The sequence below is a fragment of the Phyllostomus hastatus genome, unplaced genomic scaffold, assembly GCF_019186645.2.
Source record: "Phyllostomus hastatus isolate PE091 unplaced genomic scaffold, TTU_PhHast_1.1 phas_contig_1, whole genome shotgun sequence".
Lineage (NCBI taxonomy): Eukaryota > Metazoa > Chordata > Mammalia > Chiroptera > Phyllostomidae > Phyllostomus > Phyllostomus hastatus.
The window spans coordinates 19534002-19549913 of NW_025333498.1; the positions used below are offsets into that span (position 1 = coordinate 19534002).

At 34.5% G+C, this 15912-nt stretch overlaps 1 protein-coding gene and 1 non-coding gene across 2 annotated transcripts in view; one reads left to right on the plus strand and one right to left on the minus strand.

Annotated features, from left to right (window-relative positions):
- TLK1 (tousled like kinase 1) overlaps window positions 1-15912 on the plus strand; it is a 137362-nt gene that overhangs the window by 71738 nt on the left and 49712 nt on the right. The window contains exons 4-5 of the mRNA XM_045819630.1: window positions 12221-12296; window positions 15609-15655. Coding sequence (XP_045675586.1) covers window positions 12221-12296; window positions 15609-15655 — 123 coding nt within the window. The remainder of the gene's footprint in view (window positions 1-12220; window positions 12297-15608; window positions 15656-15912) is intronic.
- LOC123814434 lies at window positions 9570-9681 on the minus strand. The gene has a single exon (XR_006784911.1). It is a non-coding gene; the product is annotated as a U6 spliceosomal RNA (small nuclear RNA).

The following is a 15912-nucleotide window of genomic DNA, read 5'->3' on the forward strand; positions in this document are numbered from 1 at the left end:
GCGGAGGTGATTCAGCTGGTTTGCATCTTGTGGTATAGGGAGGACATGCATGAAGGGTGAAAGATAGGCAGTGGTCAGGGTTTGAAAGAAAGCCTTTTTATTTCATAGAAAGGGATTTGGGCTTTTACCTGGGTGATGGGGAGTTGTTCAAGTGTAGGGGCTGAGGGAAGACAAAATAGGGATAAAGAAGTCCTCCCCAGGTGGCAGTGTAGAGGATCAGACTGATGGGAAGGTAAACCTAAGTTGGGAAGATCATTTGCTTTAGGAATACCATGCCTTTACAAAACTCCAGACCTTCAAGGTTTAGATTTAGGAGGAAAAACTTCAAATAAGAGGGGTTCTGATTTAGTGTTCTCAAGTTTGCCTTTCAGATATCCTTCTGCTTCAGATTCTCTAACTTTGATGCTATCACCACCCAGGCCCATGCTTCTCAGATTTTAATGTACAAGTGAATTACCAAGGATTTTTTTTTATGTGGGTCTGGGGTGGGGCATTGCATTTCTCTAACAAGCTCTCAAATTCGGCTAGATTTTAAAAGTAGAATCAGTAGGGTTTGATGACTGAATGAGAGTAAAGAAGGAAAGGGAAGAGCCTAGGATTATGTAGAGGTACATAACTTTAGGTGATAGCTTGGGAAAGAAAGAGGTCAGACTGTAGATAAAGATTTAGGAATTTCTACATAGGCATGAAGTGATTGGGTTGTCTCAGGGCTCCTGGGGACCCAGAGACTCTTTCAGGGGGTCCACAAGGTTAAAACAGTTTTATCAGTGCTAAAACATTACTTACCTTTTTAAAAAGTAATGCTAAGACATACTTGGCTTTTTCTTACTTTTATTTTCTCCTGAGTTTACAATGAAACTTTACAGAGGCTGAATGACATGTGATATCATCACTGATAATGTATGGGTTCTCTACCTGTGTGTTCTGATGTTTAAAAGTTTTTTAGTTTTAAAAGCTAAAATATTGCCCTGGCTGGCATAGCTCAGTGGATTGAGCTCAGGCTGTGAACCAAAGTGTTGCAGGTTCGATTCCCAGTCAGGGTACATGCCTGGGTTGCAGGCCATGGCCCCCAGCAACCGCACATTGATGTTTCTCTCTCTCTTTCTCCCTCTCTTCCCTCTCTAAAAACAAATAAATAAAACCTTTTTTTAAAAAAAAGCTAAAATAGTAAATATCGATGGTTATAAGCCCCATGAATGAAAGCTTTTCGGGGGGGGGGGTGTTCCTCAACAGATTTTAAGAGTTTGTAGAAGACTCCTGAGACCCAAAAGTTTAAAAACTTCTGTTATAGATGAACTTGTGATAGTTTGTGTAACTCTAGGAAATGTTATCGGGCAAGATGGGTGTGCTGGGGAAAAGAGGTAGGTAGATAGTAGGAAGAAAAAGGAGAAAGTGAAGAAGAATTGAGTGTCTCGAAGTCATATAAGGTAATGACAGTAAAAAGCTACTAAGAATTTGTTGCTTGGGCTTAGTTTTAGTATATTAATGGTAGCAAGATGCCAGGTTATAGTTGGTTAAGGAAGCATTGGAAAGTGAGGAAATAGTGGCAGCAAATATTGACTGCTTTTGGCAGAATCTTGAGTGTGGTGAAAAGGAGACAGTATCAAGAGTCTTAACAGGCTTGACATACCATGTGCTAAGGAAGGGGGTTTATAGCAGGGTTATGATGGGACAAGGAAAGTGCTGAAGAGACTGGAGAAAATAGAACCAGAACTTGACATGGTTTCCTTGAGGTGGTGTGATTGGTGAGACCCAGACTCTGATAGGCAGGGTGAGTTGTAGGCAGAAATGACTACAGATGGCCTTTCTCCTGATGGATGGATTTCCAAACCTAATAACCTTTTTCTTACCTCACGGTGAAAATAGAGCTTATCAGCTGAAGCAAAGAATTAAAATGGGTTTTGGGTGTGAGGGGAATGATACCAGTTTTATGAGAGGGATGACAGGGAAGAAAGTGTGAGGGAGAGGGGTCACTCATCCTTTTTAAAAATGTTTTAGAATGCCTTTAGGAGTTACAAACTTGATCTGTGTGATTTATGTGCTAGGTAAAAGTCCAGATTATTTTGTGAGGATAAGAGGAGCCCATGTTTCTTAGTTATAAATGTTTTCCAAGTTTTAGAACCTGCCTTGATCTGCAGTTCTTGCAGGAATCTTCCATGTCTAAACACAAAGATCTTTACTTTCTCTAAATTTTGCACAATTACTATTCTTACTCAACCTTACCTGAAGGTACTAAGATAAACTGTGTATCTTATATAGCTCATTTGGAATGTGTAATGAATATTAGTACCATAACCATTCCTCCTCCCTGCCTCTCTTTTGGGATGTTGTAGAATATAGTTCTGTGCTTTATTTTATTTCTTACTGAGGTGGGATATTTGCGACTGAATGTAAATATCATTGAATTATATCATCTTTAATAATGTTGGAGAAGCACATTTAAGTCTACATATGCATGTATGCTTGCATTCAGTGTACTACACAATAATGTTTGTAAAGCATACACACATGCCAGATTCTGTTTTTCCGTCAATTTAATCTTTATCTTCTATAATACTTATATATAACTTTAATCAGAATTGAAGACTTTAACATACATTCTGTCTCTATTGTCCCTTCCTCCTGTGTGAGTATCAGTTCTTTAACTCCTTGTGACCCTCTCCTTTGCACCGTGGCATTGAATTACTATTTATTTTTTATCCAGGTACATTTGGGGATTTTTGAGTTATTTAGGATTAAGGATATTTTAAGTAATAGATATGTAGGAACTGAGACAGTTGTTCCATCGAGGCATTTAAACTTAGATCCACTTTCAGAAGTGTAATAATTGTAAGGAAAGAATATAATGTAGATGTGATGCCTTGATTATCTTAATTTACCTCTAACAGTGATTAATGAAGGCCATTTTATGAAAGAAGATCTGATTAGCTTTATCATTTGAATTAAGTTTTAGAAGTAGTCTTGTAACTTAAATTTTCCCCCTCATTTGAGTTATAGTATTGAAGACAATTTGAAGCATTAATACTTTTGTTCCTTTTAAAAAAGACTTTTCAAAGGGCCACAGTTTGTGTGATTCATTTGCATATTTTAGAGGAAGTACAAATAAAGAAAACTAGGGAATTGGACCTAAAACTAACTTGGATCTGGCTTCAGGAGGGCATTATTTCTATTTCTGGAACTGGTGATATTGTTTTTAGAAGTAAATTCTCCTTTTTTGAAGATGTTTTCTTTAAAATTAACACATGACCGTGTATTTATTGATTAAATGGGTTCTCTTCTTAGTAAATTGGCTAGATTAGGAGAGTGGTTAGAATATTTTGTTCTTAACCTTGTTTTTATATACACATCTATCTCTACTTTTTCCTTTTTTCTTTTTTAATAGTATTTAGCTTGAATGTTTTCTCAGTGAACACTTAGGTACTCGGGATTGATTGGAAGTTATGATTCTGTTTGAAAATAGAAGTAACACTGGCCTTAAGTTTTAGGTTTTAGATTTTAAAAAATTTATTAAACTATTACTTGTCTATATATGTATTTGTTATAATCTGGACAAATCTTTTCTTTAATGTCTTAGTCTGAGTACCCAGTAAGAAAGAAGAAAACTTGGAAAATGAATTTAATGATATATAGTCTAAGTATCACTGAAAGTTATTATTTTTATGCCTGTTTCCCCTGAATGAATTACCTTGTTTTTTACCTTACTCTACTTAAATCTGTTCAGTTTCTCAAGATTGTTAGACATGTAGTTGTTTTTAAGAAATATTCTTTGTATTCTACCACCTACATTATTTTCTAAAATGTTTTAGCCTGATAAATGATCTTTGTGGTATTATATTGGATGAGTTCCACTGTTTTCTCCTTTACTTATCTTCCTGCTGGTACTATTTTCTCACTTCTTACTATGTTAGGTAGGCCAAACCATAAATCTTACTCAGTATTATTATGTCATTTGTTTTATTAAGACATTGTATATAACACTGTTGCCATATACAATGTACAGTATCATTGTTGTCTTGAAGGAGAGTACTCTGTGTGCATGCAAAATTGTATATTTTGTAACATTAATAAATACCTTGTTTCTTTTGGGGAGTAAATTTGTTTCTTTCTTTTATTAAAACTAATAATCATTTTTATAAATGACAGGATTTAAAAGTTCCCATGAAAATCCTGAAATTACATTTAAAATCTTTATTTTATTTAATAAAAAACAAATTCTACCACTATACATTAAAGGACATACTGTTATATATGAACTATATTCAGCTATAAATTAGAGTGTCTTACCCTAAAGTATGTTATATGATGGGGGTCACGCAAAGGAAGTGAGTCTATCTTGGTGAATATACGTGTCCTTAGTCTCCCAGAAGGAAAAGTGAACTGGAAACCAAATGTGGGTCTAATATTGGTTCTGTGGCTCTGTTTTTATAAAGGTGGAGGACTGTTTGTCAGACTTACCTGAGAAGCCTTTCAAAGTATAAGTACCCAGCTATAAGTCATAAAGTCTTAAAATGATAATTTAGTAAACCATTTATCAAATAGATATATAGTTGATTTCGTGTAACTGGTTGGTTGTTTTTAGAGCAAGAAAGTTCTGAGCCAATTGATAGAAACAAGATTAAAAGAGAAAAATGCCAGGTCATTTTAAGAAGGAAGATATACTTTAAAGTGGAACTTGGTATAGTTCTCAACCATACTAAGTGGTCAGTAAATATTCGTTAACATCACTTTAGTTGTTAACATAGTAGTTTTATTGTCAACTATGAACGATTCTCATGTTTTCATCAAAACAAGGTTTCTAACACTTGAATGTAAGTGTCATTTGGGGTCAGATAATCCTTGTGGTGGCGTGGGTGTGGGATTGTCCTGAGCAATGTAGGGTGTTCAGCAGCATCACTAACACATTAGGTATCTGTAGCCTGCAGTTGTGGCAACCAAAAATGTCTCCAGATATTGCCAAATGTCCTCTGGGGGTCTGGGCAGATCTCCTCTGGGAGAACCATTAATGAGGAAGAGAATAAAGTTTTAACACCTTACCTATGGAGCTAGATTATAACTATAGAAGTTTAACATCTCTCAGTTTGGAAACAGTAGCCCAGAAGGATTAATTACTTTGCCCAAAGATAATAAGTCAACAGTCAAAATGATAATTCCAAAGTGTCTCTTATTTCAGAGTGATACTCAACTGATGTGTACATTCTCTCTGCATAACTAAAATAGTGTATAACTTATAAGTAAGATAAATGACCCTAGTTAGTCCTTTGAAAAAATGATATCCTTTTTGGAAATACTCAGATTTAAGGTGATTTATAGTGATCATCAAATTTGACAATGCAAGATATGCCTGGACTAACAGCAGCCCTTCACAAACGTTTTATCTGATATTGATTTTAGACTGAATTTTAAGGTCATTCGGTATAAGTTGACATTACTGAGAAATTTGGTTTCAGTGTTTTATACTATAGTAGAATTTTTAAAGTAGTAGGTGTATTTTTATACACATACTATGCTCAGTAGAGCATAGTGATTATTTTACTATTTTTTGTTTTTTGATGAGGCAATGCTTTGTTTTGTTTTTTAAAGATGTTACTTATTTATTTTTAGAGAGAGGGAAAGAGAAGGAGAAAAGAGAGGAGAGAAACAACAATGTGGAGAGATGCCTCTTGAATGCCCCCACCTGGGGACCTGGCCTGCAACCCAGGCATGTGGGTTCTCCCCAATCAGGGAATAGTAATAACATTCCACTGAGCCACACCAGCCAGGGCTATTTTACTTTTTTTTTTTTTTTTTTAAGATTAATTCAGTTTTTCTAAAAAATAGCTGAGTAACCATGACAACTGGTTGGACTTCTTATATCCTAATGAGTTTTCAGCTATATGTCACAATTTTGGTCTTTAATTCATAATGGAAGATTATATATAAAGAATAACATTAATTTTAGAGATTCTCTAAAATAGAATATGCAGGAAATACAGGACATTATTCTAAATGTAGATGACTATTGCTAATCATGATGATACATCAGCATCACTTTTGGAGGTTTTTAAAAATAAGAACTCCTTTGGTCTCTTTCCAGAAATGGTTGAATTTGGAATGGAGACTTGAGCCTGAACTTGAAATAAAAGTTTTATAAGTGATTTTGATGTATAGTCAGTGTTGAGAATCAGTGCTAGTAGATAAATGATAAAACAATTTCTGTTAAAAATAAAACAAAAAAATCATTTTTTTCTGATAATAAATGTAGTATTGCCACAGAGAAAACACATCAGGTAAACAGCTGAAATTGGTAGGCAGTGTTAGTGTTAGTAAGACTGATGTTACTTTTTTTTGGTTGTTTTGGTTTTTAATTTTTTAGAGAAAGAGGAAGGGAGGTAGAAAGGGAGAGAAACATCATCAATTGGCTGCCCCTCGAACACCCCCAGCAGGGGCCCTGGCCAAAGTCAAACCAGTAACCTTTCATTTGGCAGGCTGGCACTCAGCACACTTAGCCACACCAACTGGGGCTGACAGTGTCTTTGAAAGTACAATTTGACAATGTCTTAAAAACTTTAAACATGCATATTTTATGACACAGCATTTACATTTAAGAGTGTCTGTCCTAAAGAAGTAATTATGTAAGGACCTCTAGTCACGGTCAAGGAAATTCCTGTAGGGATATATTATACAGGAGCGTGTCACTCCACCATGAGTGTCACAAGGGGCGAAAACTTAGGAAATCACTCTTCTAAATTTTACTATTATAAGTACTCTCAAAATGCCAACATTTCCAGAATAAGTTATCTTGAAATTTTGGGGTTTTTTTTTTCCCTTCATAGCAGTTGTTCTGCATGGCTGTTTTGCTCTGATTGTATGATTTGAAAACAATTTACAAGATTATATGACTAGAGGAGAAAGTCCAATTTTATTTTAATTTTATGACTTACACTATTTGACAAATAAAAAGGAAAAGCCAGAGAAGGGAAAATGCCAAGATATAGTTATGCTATGTAAATGATAAGAAAATGGCAAACAACATGCATTCTACCAATATTGAAGACTTAATACATATGCTTCTTTTAAATACATGTGAATGAAAATTAAAATGGGTCCATGTGACAGGAGCTTTAAGAAGTCAGACTGGGGGATGGAAAGTTAAAAAACTACCTAAAATTGAGAGTAAGATTGCTTTAGTATTATATTTCCTTTACATACTGGTTGGGTTGTGGATGCTGGTATATTTGTGAAGAGAGTAAAGATCTTTAAGGCTTTAAAATATGAACTGGTACGCATTACGTTATCTATAAGACAGCACATGTTTTAGTTGGGTGGCTACCCAATTTTGTCTTGATAGCTCTCCACCATCTTGGATATTACATATTATTAAATAATAAAGGGAATACAGCAGAAAATAAGCCACACAGAAAATACTGATACATTAGTTGGATTTATATTGAATAGCAAGGAAATGCTCTTGTTCAGTTATAAGATCCCAAAATGTTGCTATATTGCTAGTTTTAATATAGCAGTGATCTTCTTATAGGTGTCAAAGATTCAAGCAAACATTTCCAGGTAATAGTTCTTGATAATATTAAAGTTTTGTCTCTTAGGCAAAGACAGAGTCTATGAATTTCAGGTCATGCCAGCTCAAAATCTTCCTTGACTTAGGGTGTACATATTTCATAATAGTTTTTATCCAAATTTAAATTGGATACAAAACAGCAAGGAAATTTTTACAACAGATTTTCAGTGTTCTTATAACGCATTATTCTGACCTATTTTTTATAGCAGTAGGTTGGACAAAACTATATCTTGTACACGTGATATTCTTGACTAGAACATCTATTTTACATTGACCTTTTTTTAATAGGGCTTTTTTTTTTTTTTAACTCCTCACCTGAAGACATGCTTATTGATTTTAGAGAGGGCAAGAGAGGGAGAGAGATGGAGGGAAACATCAGTCCGGTGCTTCTTGTACCCACCCCAACTGGGGTCCAGATCCACAACCTAGGCATGCACCCTGACTGGGAGTCGAACCTGTGGCCCTTTTGGTTTACCAAATGACGCTCCAGCCAACTGAGCCACACTGACCAGGGCCTCTTTAATAATTTTTGAGGCACAACCTGCTTACCCCTAAGGTACTTCTGGAGTGTAGTTTAAAAATCAAAGATAATATTCTGAACTCTTCTTCAGTGATGAGCTATTTAAGAGATTAAATATTTGGTAAGATTCTGCATATCCTAAATTCCCAAGGTTCTAAAGCCCCCAGATAAGTTCATTCACAGATGAGTTACTCAGGAGAATTGGCAACAGTAGGCTTCATTGAGAGTTTTTGTTTTGTTTAATATAGGTGTTCTCAGATTATTGAAATTCAAAATCAAAAGACTATTTAATCTACATTTGCATGAGGGTTAATGATGTGATACTTAGGACCTTAGCTTATAGGTTCTGTGGCTTGTAGTCTAGAACAGAGTTGCATGAGACAATTTAAAGAGGAAATGTGCTTATTTTGCAAGCCCGAGTTGTGAGTTATTAGGGTAGAAGCTTCTGATCATTTAATAGGTGACGTATGACTGAGGTTTTGAAAAACATAAAAGTACATGGATATTTATAGTAACAGAAGGATAGCAATTTAAATCAGGGAATTTGAGTGCTCACTGACATTTATAGAGTACACACTTTGTTCCAGATGTCATTCTAGGTATGTTTGTGGTATGTTTCTCCTTTTGTACCTATAGTCCTCCTCTGCCTGTGTGATCACATTTACAATTGAGGAGAAAATCAAGTCTTGGGTTAAATGACATACTGAGAGTTATAGTAAATAAGGGACCCACAGATTTCTTAGTCTGTTTCTTCAGAAGCCCATGGTACTTGCTCCTTAGGAAGTTGTGGTCCATTGGCCTGACAGAACAATCCTAAAATAATTTATGAGGTGAGGGTGAAATTAAGGGTCGACATCAGATAGTCATACTAAGACATAGGTGAAGAGGATTAGGGTTCAGGAGAAGGGACAGAAAATGCTGTTTGTAAGGGAGATAATTACTTTATAAGCTAATTTAGGAATATCTAGGTTTCCCTTTTATTTTGTTCAACTTTTTAGTTTTTTATTACCTATTTCCAACTTCTTACCCCCATCAGTAATACGTTACAGTCTTAATTTCAGTCCTGTCATCCTTTTTTCCTCCTCTTTCTCAAAATCTTTTCTGGTTTAAAGGAGGTAAACTTAGTTGTGTTTTTATCTTTACTGAAGTCATTATGCATCTGGGTTTTTTCTCCCTCATTTTTGTTTTAGGCAAAGTGATATTTCCCCCAAAGGAGACTGTCCCACGTCTCTGTTCCAGAAAATTTTATCTTGGGGGAAATTTTGCCTTGGAGAAAAAACTTTTTACCAAAAAAATCTATGTCTTTTATTATTTATTTTAAAATTAAGTTGATAATAGTATTATATTAGTTTCAGGGGTACTATATAGTGATTAGACATTTATCAGACTTACTAAGTACTCTCTCCAAGTCTAGTGACCATCTGTTGCTATACATAGTTATTACAATACTGTTGACTCCATTCCTTATGCTGTACATTGCATCCCCATGACTTAAAATACAAGGAATGCTTCACAGATTTGCATGTCGTCCTTGTACAGGAGCTGTGTCATGCTCATCTTTGATGTATTGTTCACATTTTAGTCTGTGTGCTGCCCAAGTGAGCACTGTGTTTGTCTTTAAAAAAAAAAAAAAGAACCTAAATATCTTAAATTATATATTTAGTGAAATATTTAATGAATGTTATCCCAAATAAGATTGAGAATTTGTACATATATTGTATCCTCCATCCCACTCCCCTTTTGGAGATAGCCAGTAAATACAGCATTTTAATGGTTCTTAGAAGCATGGCAGTAAAGAAATCAAATTTTGTTCACCCCGGTGAAACCACCCTATTATCCCTTTAAAATGTAGTCCCTCAATCTGTCACTGATTCAGTTTTCCTTGTAATATGCTTTAGAAAACAATGTGTAGCCATTAAGAACATTATATATTTTCTTTCGTTTTTTTGATAGGAAATGTTTCAAATATAACTTACAGAATTGTATTTTGTAGGGGTTGTTTTGTTTATTCAGAAGTAGTCAAGATTTAAGTTAGAGTTCAAATGGGATCCTGCCATGCTTAAAAATTAGTATAAAACTATTCTGAAAAATCATTATCTTCTTGACCTTGAATTACATTTTTTATATAGACTAAGTTGGGAAGGATATGAATAAATTATTATTTGGTAATCCTTTTGCTCTAATATAGGTTTTTTTAGAGTTCTTTATAAAAATGTTAACTTGGAATTTTTAATTTGGTGCTGTTTTTATTCTGAAGAAAATAGAACATTGTGTGTTGTTGAAATTTGAATGTTTTAATTTTGACAATGAAACTAAACCAATTAACTATTGACCTTAAATTGCTGGTACATCAGTCTGCATCCTGAGTAGTTACTGTGGATTTCTTTAAGTTCCCTGGTTTGTGATGCAAAACATATATAGGTAAATTGCTGTCATAGCAATTTTTACTTAGAAACTTAGTAAAATTTTGAAGTATTTTTGCATAGCTGATTCATTCAGTTCTTGACATGTAGGGCATATAGCCTGTTAGAGGAAAAAAAAATGGATTTAGGCCTTGGAAATATACAGAATTGGATTTGAATCCTGGATACTTTGAGTAAGTTATTTAATATTCATGCATTTATCAAGTAATAATTATGTGCTGTGCACATGAGTAGGAGCGGTGATGTGGGGAGAAGGTATAACTCTTGTCTTTAAGGAATTCAGAGACTAATAACGTTGGTGCCAATCTCTGAATCTGTTACCTTGTTGGCAAAATGGAGATGAGACGACTTAAAACCTCCAAAATAATATTTAGAGGAACCATAGGTGCTCAATATGAGTTAGATTATGTATTGTCATTCATACTAAATCTAAACTACTCATAGATATCAAAATATGGGTTAAGTCCCTTCCTTGTTTGGGAGCCACATCGCCCTTAGAGATTTATTTAAGTTGTCTTGATGTTTCAAATACTCTTCATTCTGGCACTGGACATACTTGCCAAGCTTCTAGAATCTGAGGGCCCCGTGCTGTTGCCTTGTGCTCTGGGGTTTAATTCTATCTAAGCACAACAACAGTTGTCAGCCTCCGCAAAAATTCCTCATTATTTTAGCCTGGTGCAGATACTTGCTATCAGCTAAAAGAACAAATCTGGAATTTGAAAACAAGCCATCATGTAGGTCAGGGGTCTGCTGACTTTTTCTGTAAAGGGCCAGTTATTTTAGGCCTTATGGACCATATATATGGCCTCTGTTGGAACTGTTCAGCTCAGATGTGGTAATGTGAAAGCAACTGTAGGAAGTACATAAATGAATGAGTGTGGCTGTGTTCCAACAAAACTTTACTTATGGAAAGTGAAATTTAAATTTCTTATAACTTTCATATCATAAAATAGTGTTTTGATTTTTAAATTTTTTAATCATTTAAGAATATAAAAGTAATGCTTAGATTATGGACTCTTACAAAACAGGTACCCAGACAGAGTTGGCCAGTGGACTATAGTTTGCTGACCCTTGTTCTGAGGGGTGATCTATGAGTTTACTGCAAACTGTTAATTGGATAATAATTGTTAGGCATATTCAGGTAAATGGTCCTGCTGATAGTAGGGATTGTGTATATCAGGGTTTGTGTTCTGCTTCATTTTTCCTTATCCAAGTTACTTTTATAGACTATGTGTGAATAGTAGAAAACAAGTAGGAAAAACATAAGATTTTGTTGTTATTATTTAGCCCTATTCAGTTAAGAATTTAAAGGGCGTCTTTTAAAGGCTAATTACTCTCATATTTTTCATTTACCTCAAGTCAAGTTTTGTAAATGTAAATTTCAAGTAATGTGTACAAGTCTTTTATGCTTCAAATTTTAAAAATTTACAAAGTAGGAAATTTGGGGTTTTAAGTAAATTGTATGTAAGTGCACATTTACATTCTGTGGGCGCTGTTGAGTCGAACAATGCAGGGTTGGGGCAGAAGTAGGTTTTCAGTTGCGAAACAATTTTATTGTATTATTTATTAATTATTGCATTGTTTTCCATATGAGCAACTGTAAACCTACTTTCCCCCATCCTGTATTCTAATTTGAAAATAAAAATGGTTTTTATACTGACTGTAATAATTTTGTATAATGAAACTGTGGTTTAAAAATGCTGTTAACTTTGCTTTCTGTAGACACCAGAGAAGAAACAATCGGAGTCATCCAGAGGAAGAAAGAGAAAAGCAGAAAACCAGAATGAAAGTAGTCAGGGTAAGTGAAGCAGAATCTTCCTTCAGACCAAACAGGCATTTATAATTATTGTGTTTTTTAACCAGTTAATAGTTTAAATATAAAATAAGTTTTCATGATTTTTTAAAGCTATTATATAATTCCTACATAGTTTAGGAATGTACTTTGAAAAAGAAATAATAATATGAAATTGGAATCTTTTTGTACCACAGTGTGTGGTTACTGTTTAGGTTTTTTGACATTTCCCTTATTTTTTAGATTAGAATTAATAAGATAAGTGTCATGTCTAAACTTGGCAAGCATTACTTTATAACTTTCATTTTTCTCTTTTTTATGTGAATCAGGATATTAAGAACTTTAGATCTCACTTGAAAACCCAAACTTACTCATCCCTTTTATTTACCAAGGAAAAGACTAAATAATTGAGAAACTTTTATTAAGGTATCATCTTTTTCTTTTCATATCTGTCCTTTATGATTTTTTTTAATATCTACCTTTTGTAATGTGAGCTGAGACAATTATTTTCCTTAGACTTCAAAATTTCTTAACAATGGACAACAAAATACTAATGTCATTTAATTTGGCCATTCAAAATTAAATATAATAAATTAGCCTCTTACAACATACATAATGATTTTTTACATATGTAACATGACTTGGGACCATGAACCTGTGACTTACTGGTATTTTTACATGTGACACTGGCATCAAGGAATGTATTTGTAGCATTTGTCTTTGCATAAAGAAGGAATGAAGTCATTCTAGCACCTTCTCTGGTTGTGTGATACATTGTATCTCACTTTGTCCTGAGCTACTTTTTGGTTTTAGTGTAGTTCCTCCAAATTTTGTTTTTGTTTTTAAAGATTTTATTTTATTATATTTTTTAGAGGGGAAGAGAGGGAGAAAGAGAGGGAAAGAAACATAATGTGTGGTTGCATCTCATGCACCCCCTACTGGGGACCTGGCCTGCAACCCAGGTGTATATCCTGACTGGGAATGGAACCAGTGACGCTTTGGTTCCCAGGCCAGTGTTAAATCCACTGAGCCAGACCAGCCAGGGCAAAGTTTTGAATAATGGACTTGGAGCTTTATTTACTATAAAGATATATTAATTATGTCTGTTTCAACTTTAGATTTAAAAAACACAATTTAAAGCAGGTCCAAAATAGGGTGGGGCTTCTGAGTTGGTTAATCCAACCTATGTCCTTAAGAACCCCCATGTGGTCTGCCATATGCAGAATTGTCTCATTTTCTATGGTTTTAGACTGGTTGTCAGTTTTTATTGGATTTACTGATACATCCAGTGCTTTTGCTGATGCTTTTTTTTTTATCCTCACCCAAGGATATGTTTATTCATTTAGAGAGAGACATTAATCAGCTGCCTTCTATATACTACCTGCCTTGGTATTTTGAACTACAACCTTTTTGGTGTATGGGACAATGATCTAACCAACTGAGCCTCCTGGCCAGGGCTCATATTTGCTTTAAGAAAAGGGCTGGGTTAAAGGACCTCTGGGACAGTGTCAAGCATGCAAACAGTTGCAGCATAGAGGTACCACAAGAATAGAGCAAAGAGTTAAGAAAAGGATTGGTTTTCTGTGGATTTTTTTTTTCTGTTTCTTTGAAGTAACCTTCAAACCTCTTCTGTCATCCAGAGTTGGGTCATGTGTTCATTCCAAAACCACTTATGTCCAACAAAGATATTGTTGCCCTTAAAAAAAATCAGGCCCATCTTGCCCTGGCTGGTTGGCTTAGTTGGTTGGAGCTTTGTCCCATACACCAAAAGGTTGCAGGTTCAATCCCTGGTCAGGGCACATACCTGGGTTGTAGTTTAGATCCTCCAGTTGGGGTATGTATAGGAGGCAATTGATTGATGTTTCTCTCACACTGATGTTTTTGTCTGTCTCTCTGTCTCTCTCTTTCCTTGTCCCCTCTTCTCTAAAATGAATAAACATATCCTCAAATGAGGATTTTTTAAAAATCAGGCGCATATCTGAAATTGAAAATGGGTAAAAGTTCTCCTTAAATACAGGCATCATGGAAAAGGGATGGTAACTGAACATAATTAGATTTCTTCTCAGAAGGGGAATAGGAATTGAGGCTGGATGGGAGTCAGCTTTCCCTAAAGTTACATGTGCTGTGTAGGGAAGGGAATGTTAACAAAATTTGGGTTCAGTTGAGCAAACAGGTTCTGGGTAGGTAACCCCAATGTCTGTGTTCATTAAATAGCACTTCTTCAGAATCTGCAGGAAGGTTGTTACAGGCAGAAGGGAAATTCCTTTGGCATAAAATTTTTTGTCTTTCTGACCTTTAAATAAACCTGTACAAAATTATTGTTCAGACTTTCTAGGTAGCATTTATAGCCCTGAGTTCTTAACTAAGTTTTAAAAGAAATTCCCCTACCTTGTTCCAAGTAATGAATTTAAGGTTGTTGAGCTTTTAGTGTCTGCCATGACAAAGTAACCGCTTGAGCCAAAGCTGACCTGAGGTTGTTGAGCTTTTAAATGTATTGTTTGTTCACTGCAGTAATGCCTGACACATAGTTTCTACTCAAGATACAGTTCTTGAATAATATAGATGAATAAATGTAAGTCAGTATTGAATTGATAAATCCATGTTTTTATTATGCAAAACTTTTGATTTCATGGTATCATAATTTTTTCTTTTGTAACTTGAAAAAATCTTGTATTCTATATAGTTCCTATGAAAGGTGGATTAATCCCATCCAAAAAAGCATCTCGAAACACCATACTTCTTTTCAACTTCCTAATTCAATTTTTATAAAACAGTCCATTTTAGAGCAAAACTTTTAATTAAAGAGCTGTGATCACTTTATCAATATATAGCATATAAGTAAAATATTTAAAATCGTTTTGTTTTGTTTTTAAGATTTTATTTATTTATTTTCAGAGTGGGAAGGGAGGGAGAGAGAAACATCAATGTGCGGTTGCTGGGGGTTATAGCCTGCAACCCAGGCATGTACCCTGGCTGGGAATCGAACCTGTGACACTTTGGTTCGCAGCCGGCGCTCAATCCACTGAGCTATGCCAGCCAGGGCTAAAATCTAGTTTTTTAAAAAACAGCCTGTAAATTTGGAATTTTCAATTCTCTTTTTAGAGAATGAAAACATTTTTAAAAAGAGCATTCATATTAAAGCATGTTATTGTTAGTTATGGTTTGTGTTAACAAAAGCTTTTTTATTATTTACAGGTATGAATCATTTTGTCTTAGATTTTTTTTAACTCGTTGATTTGCTTTAATGAAATTAGGAGACATTATGCAATATTAATGACTGATTTTAAATCTATAAAACTTTTTACTTTTATATTTTAGGAAAAAGTATTGGGGGACGTGGCCACAAAATTAGCGACTATTTTGAAGTAAGTTCATTAAGGAACATCTTTAGTTCCTAATGCAATTCTGCTATGGGCTGAAATAATTTCTTTGAAGTACAAGGTCAACTTTTGATTTATCTATTTGATTAGAGCATAGGTTCAGTCTATGTAATGTCCTGTCTTCCTAGGAACATTAAAATTTACTTCTACATTGGTATAGTACATAATAATTTTCAAAGTACTTTATCACATATTTGTTTATAACAACTTGGGTGATAAGCAAAATAGGTATTTACAGATGA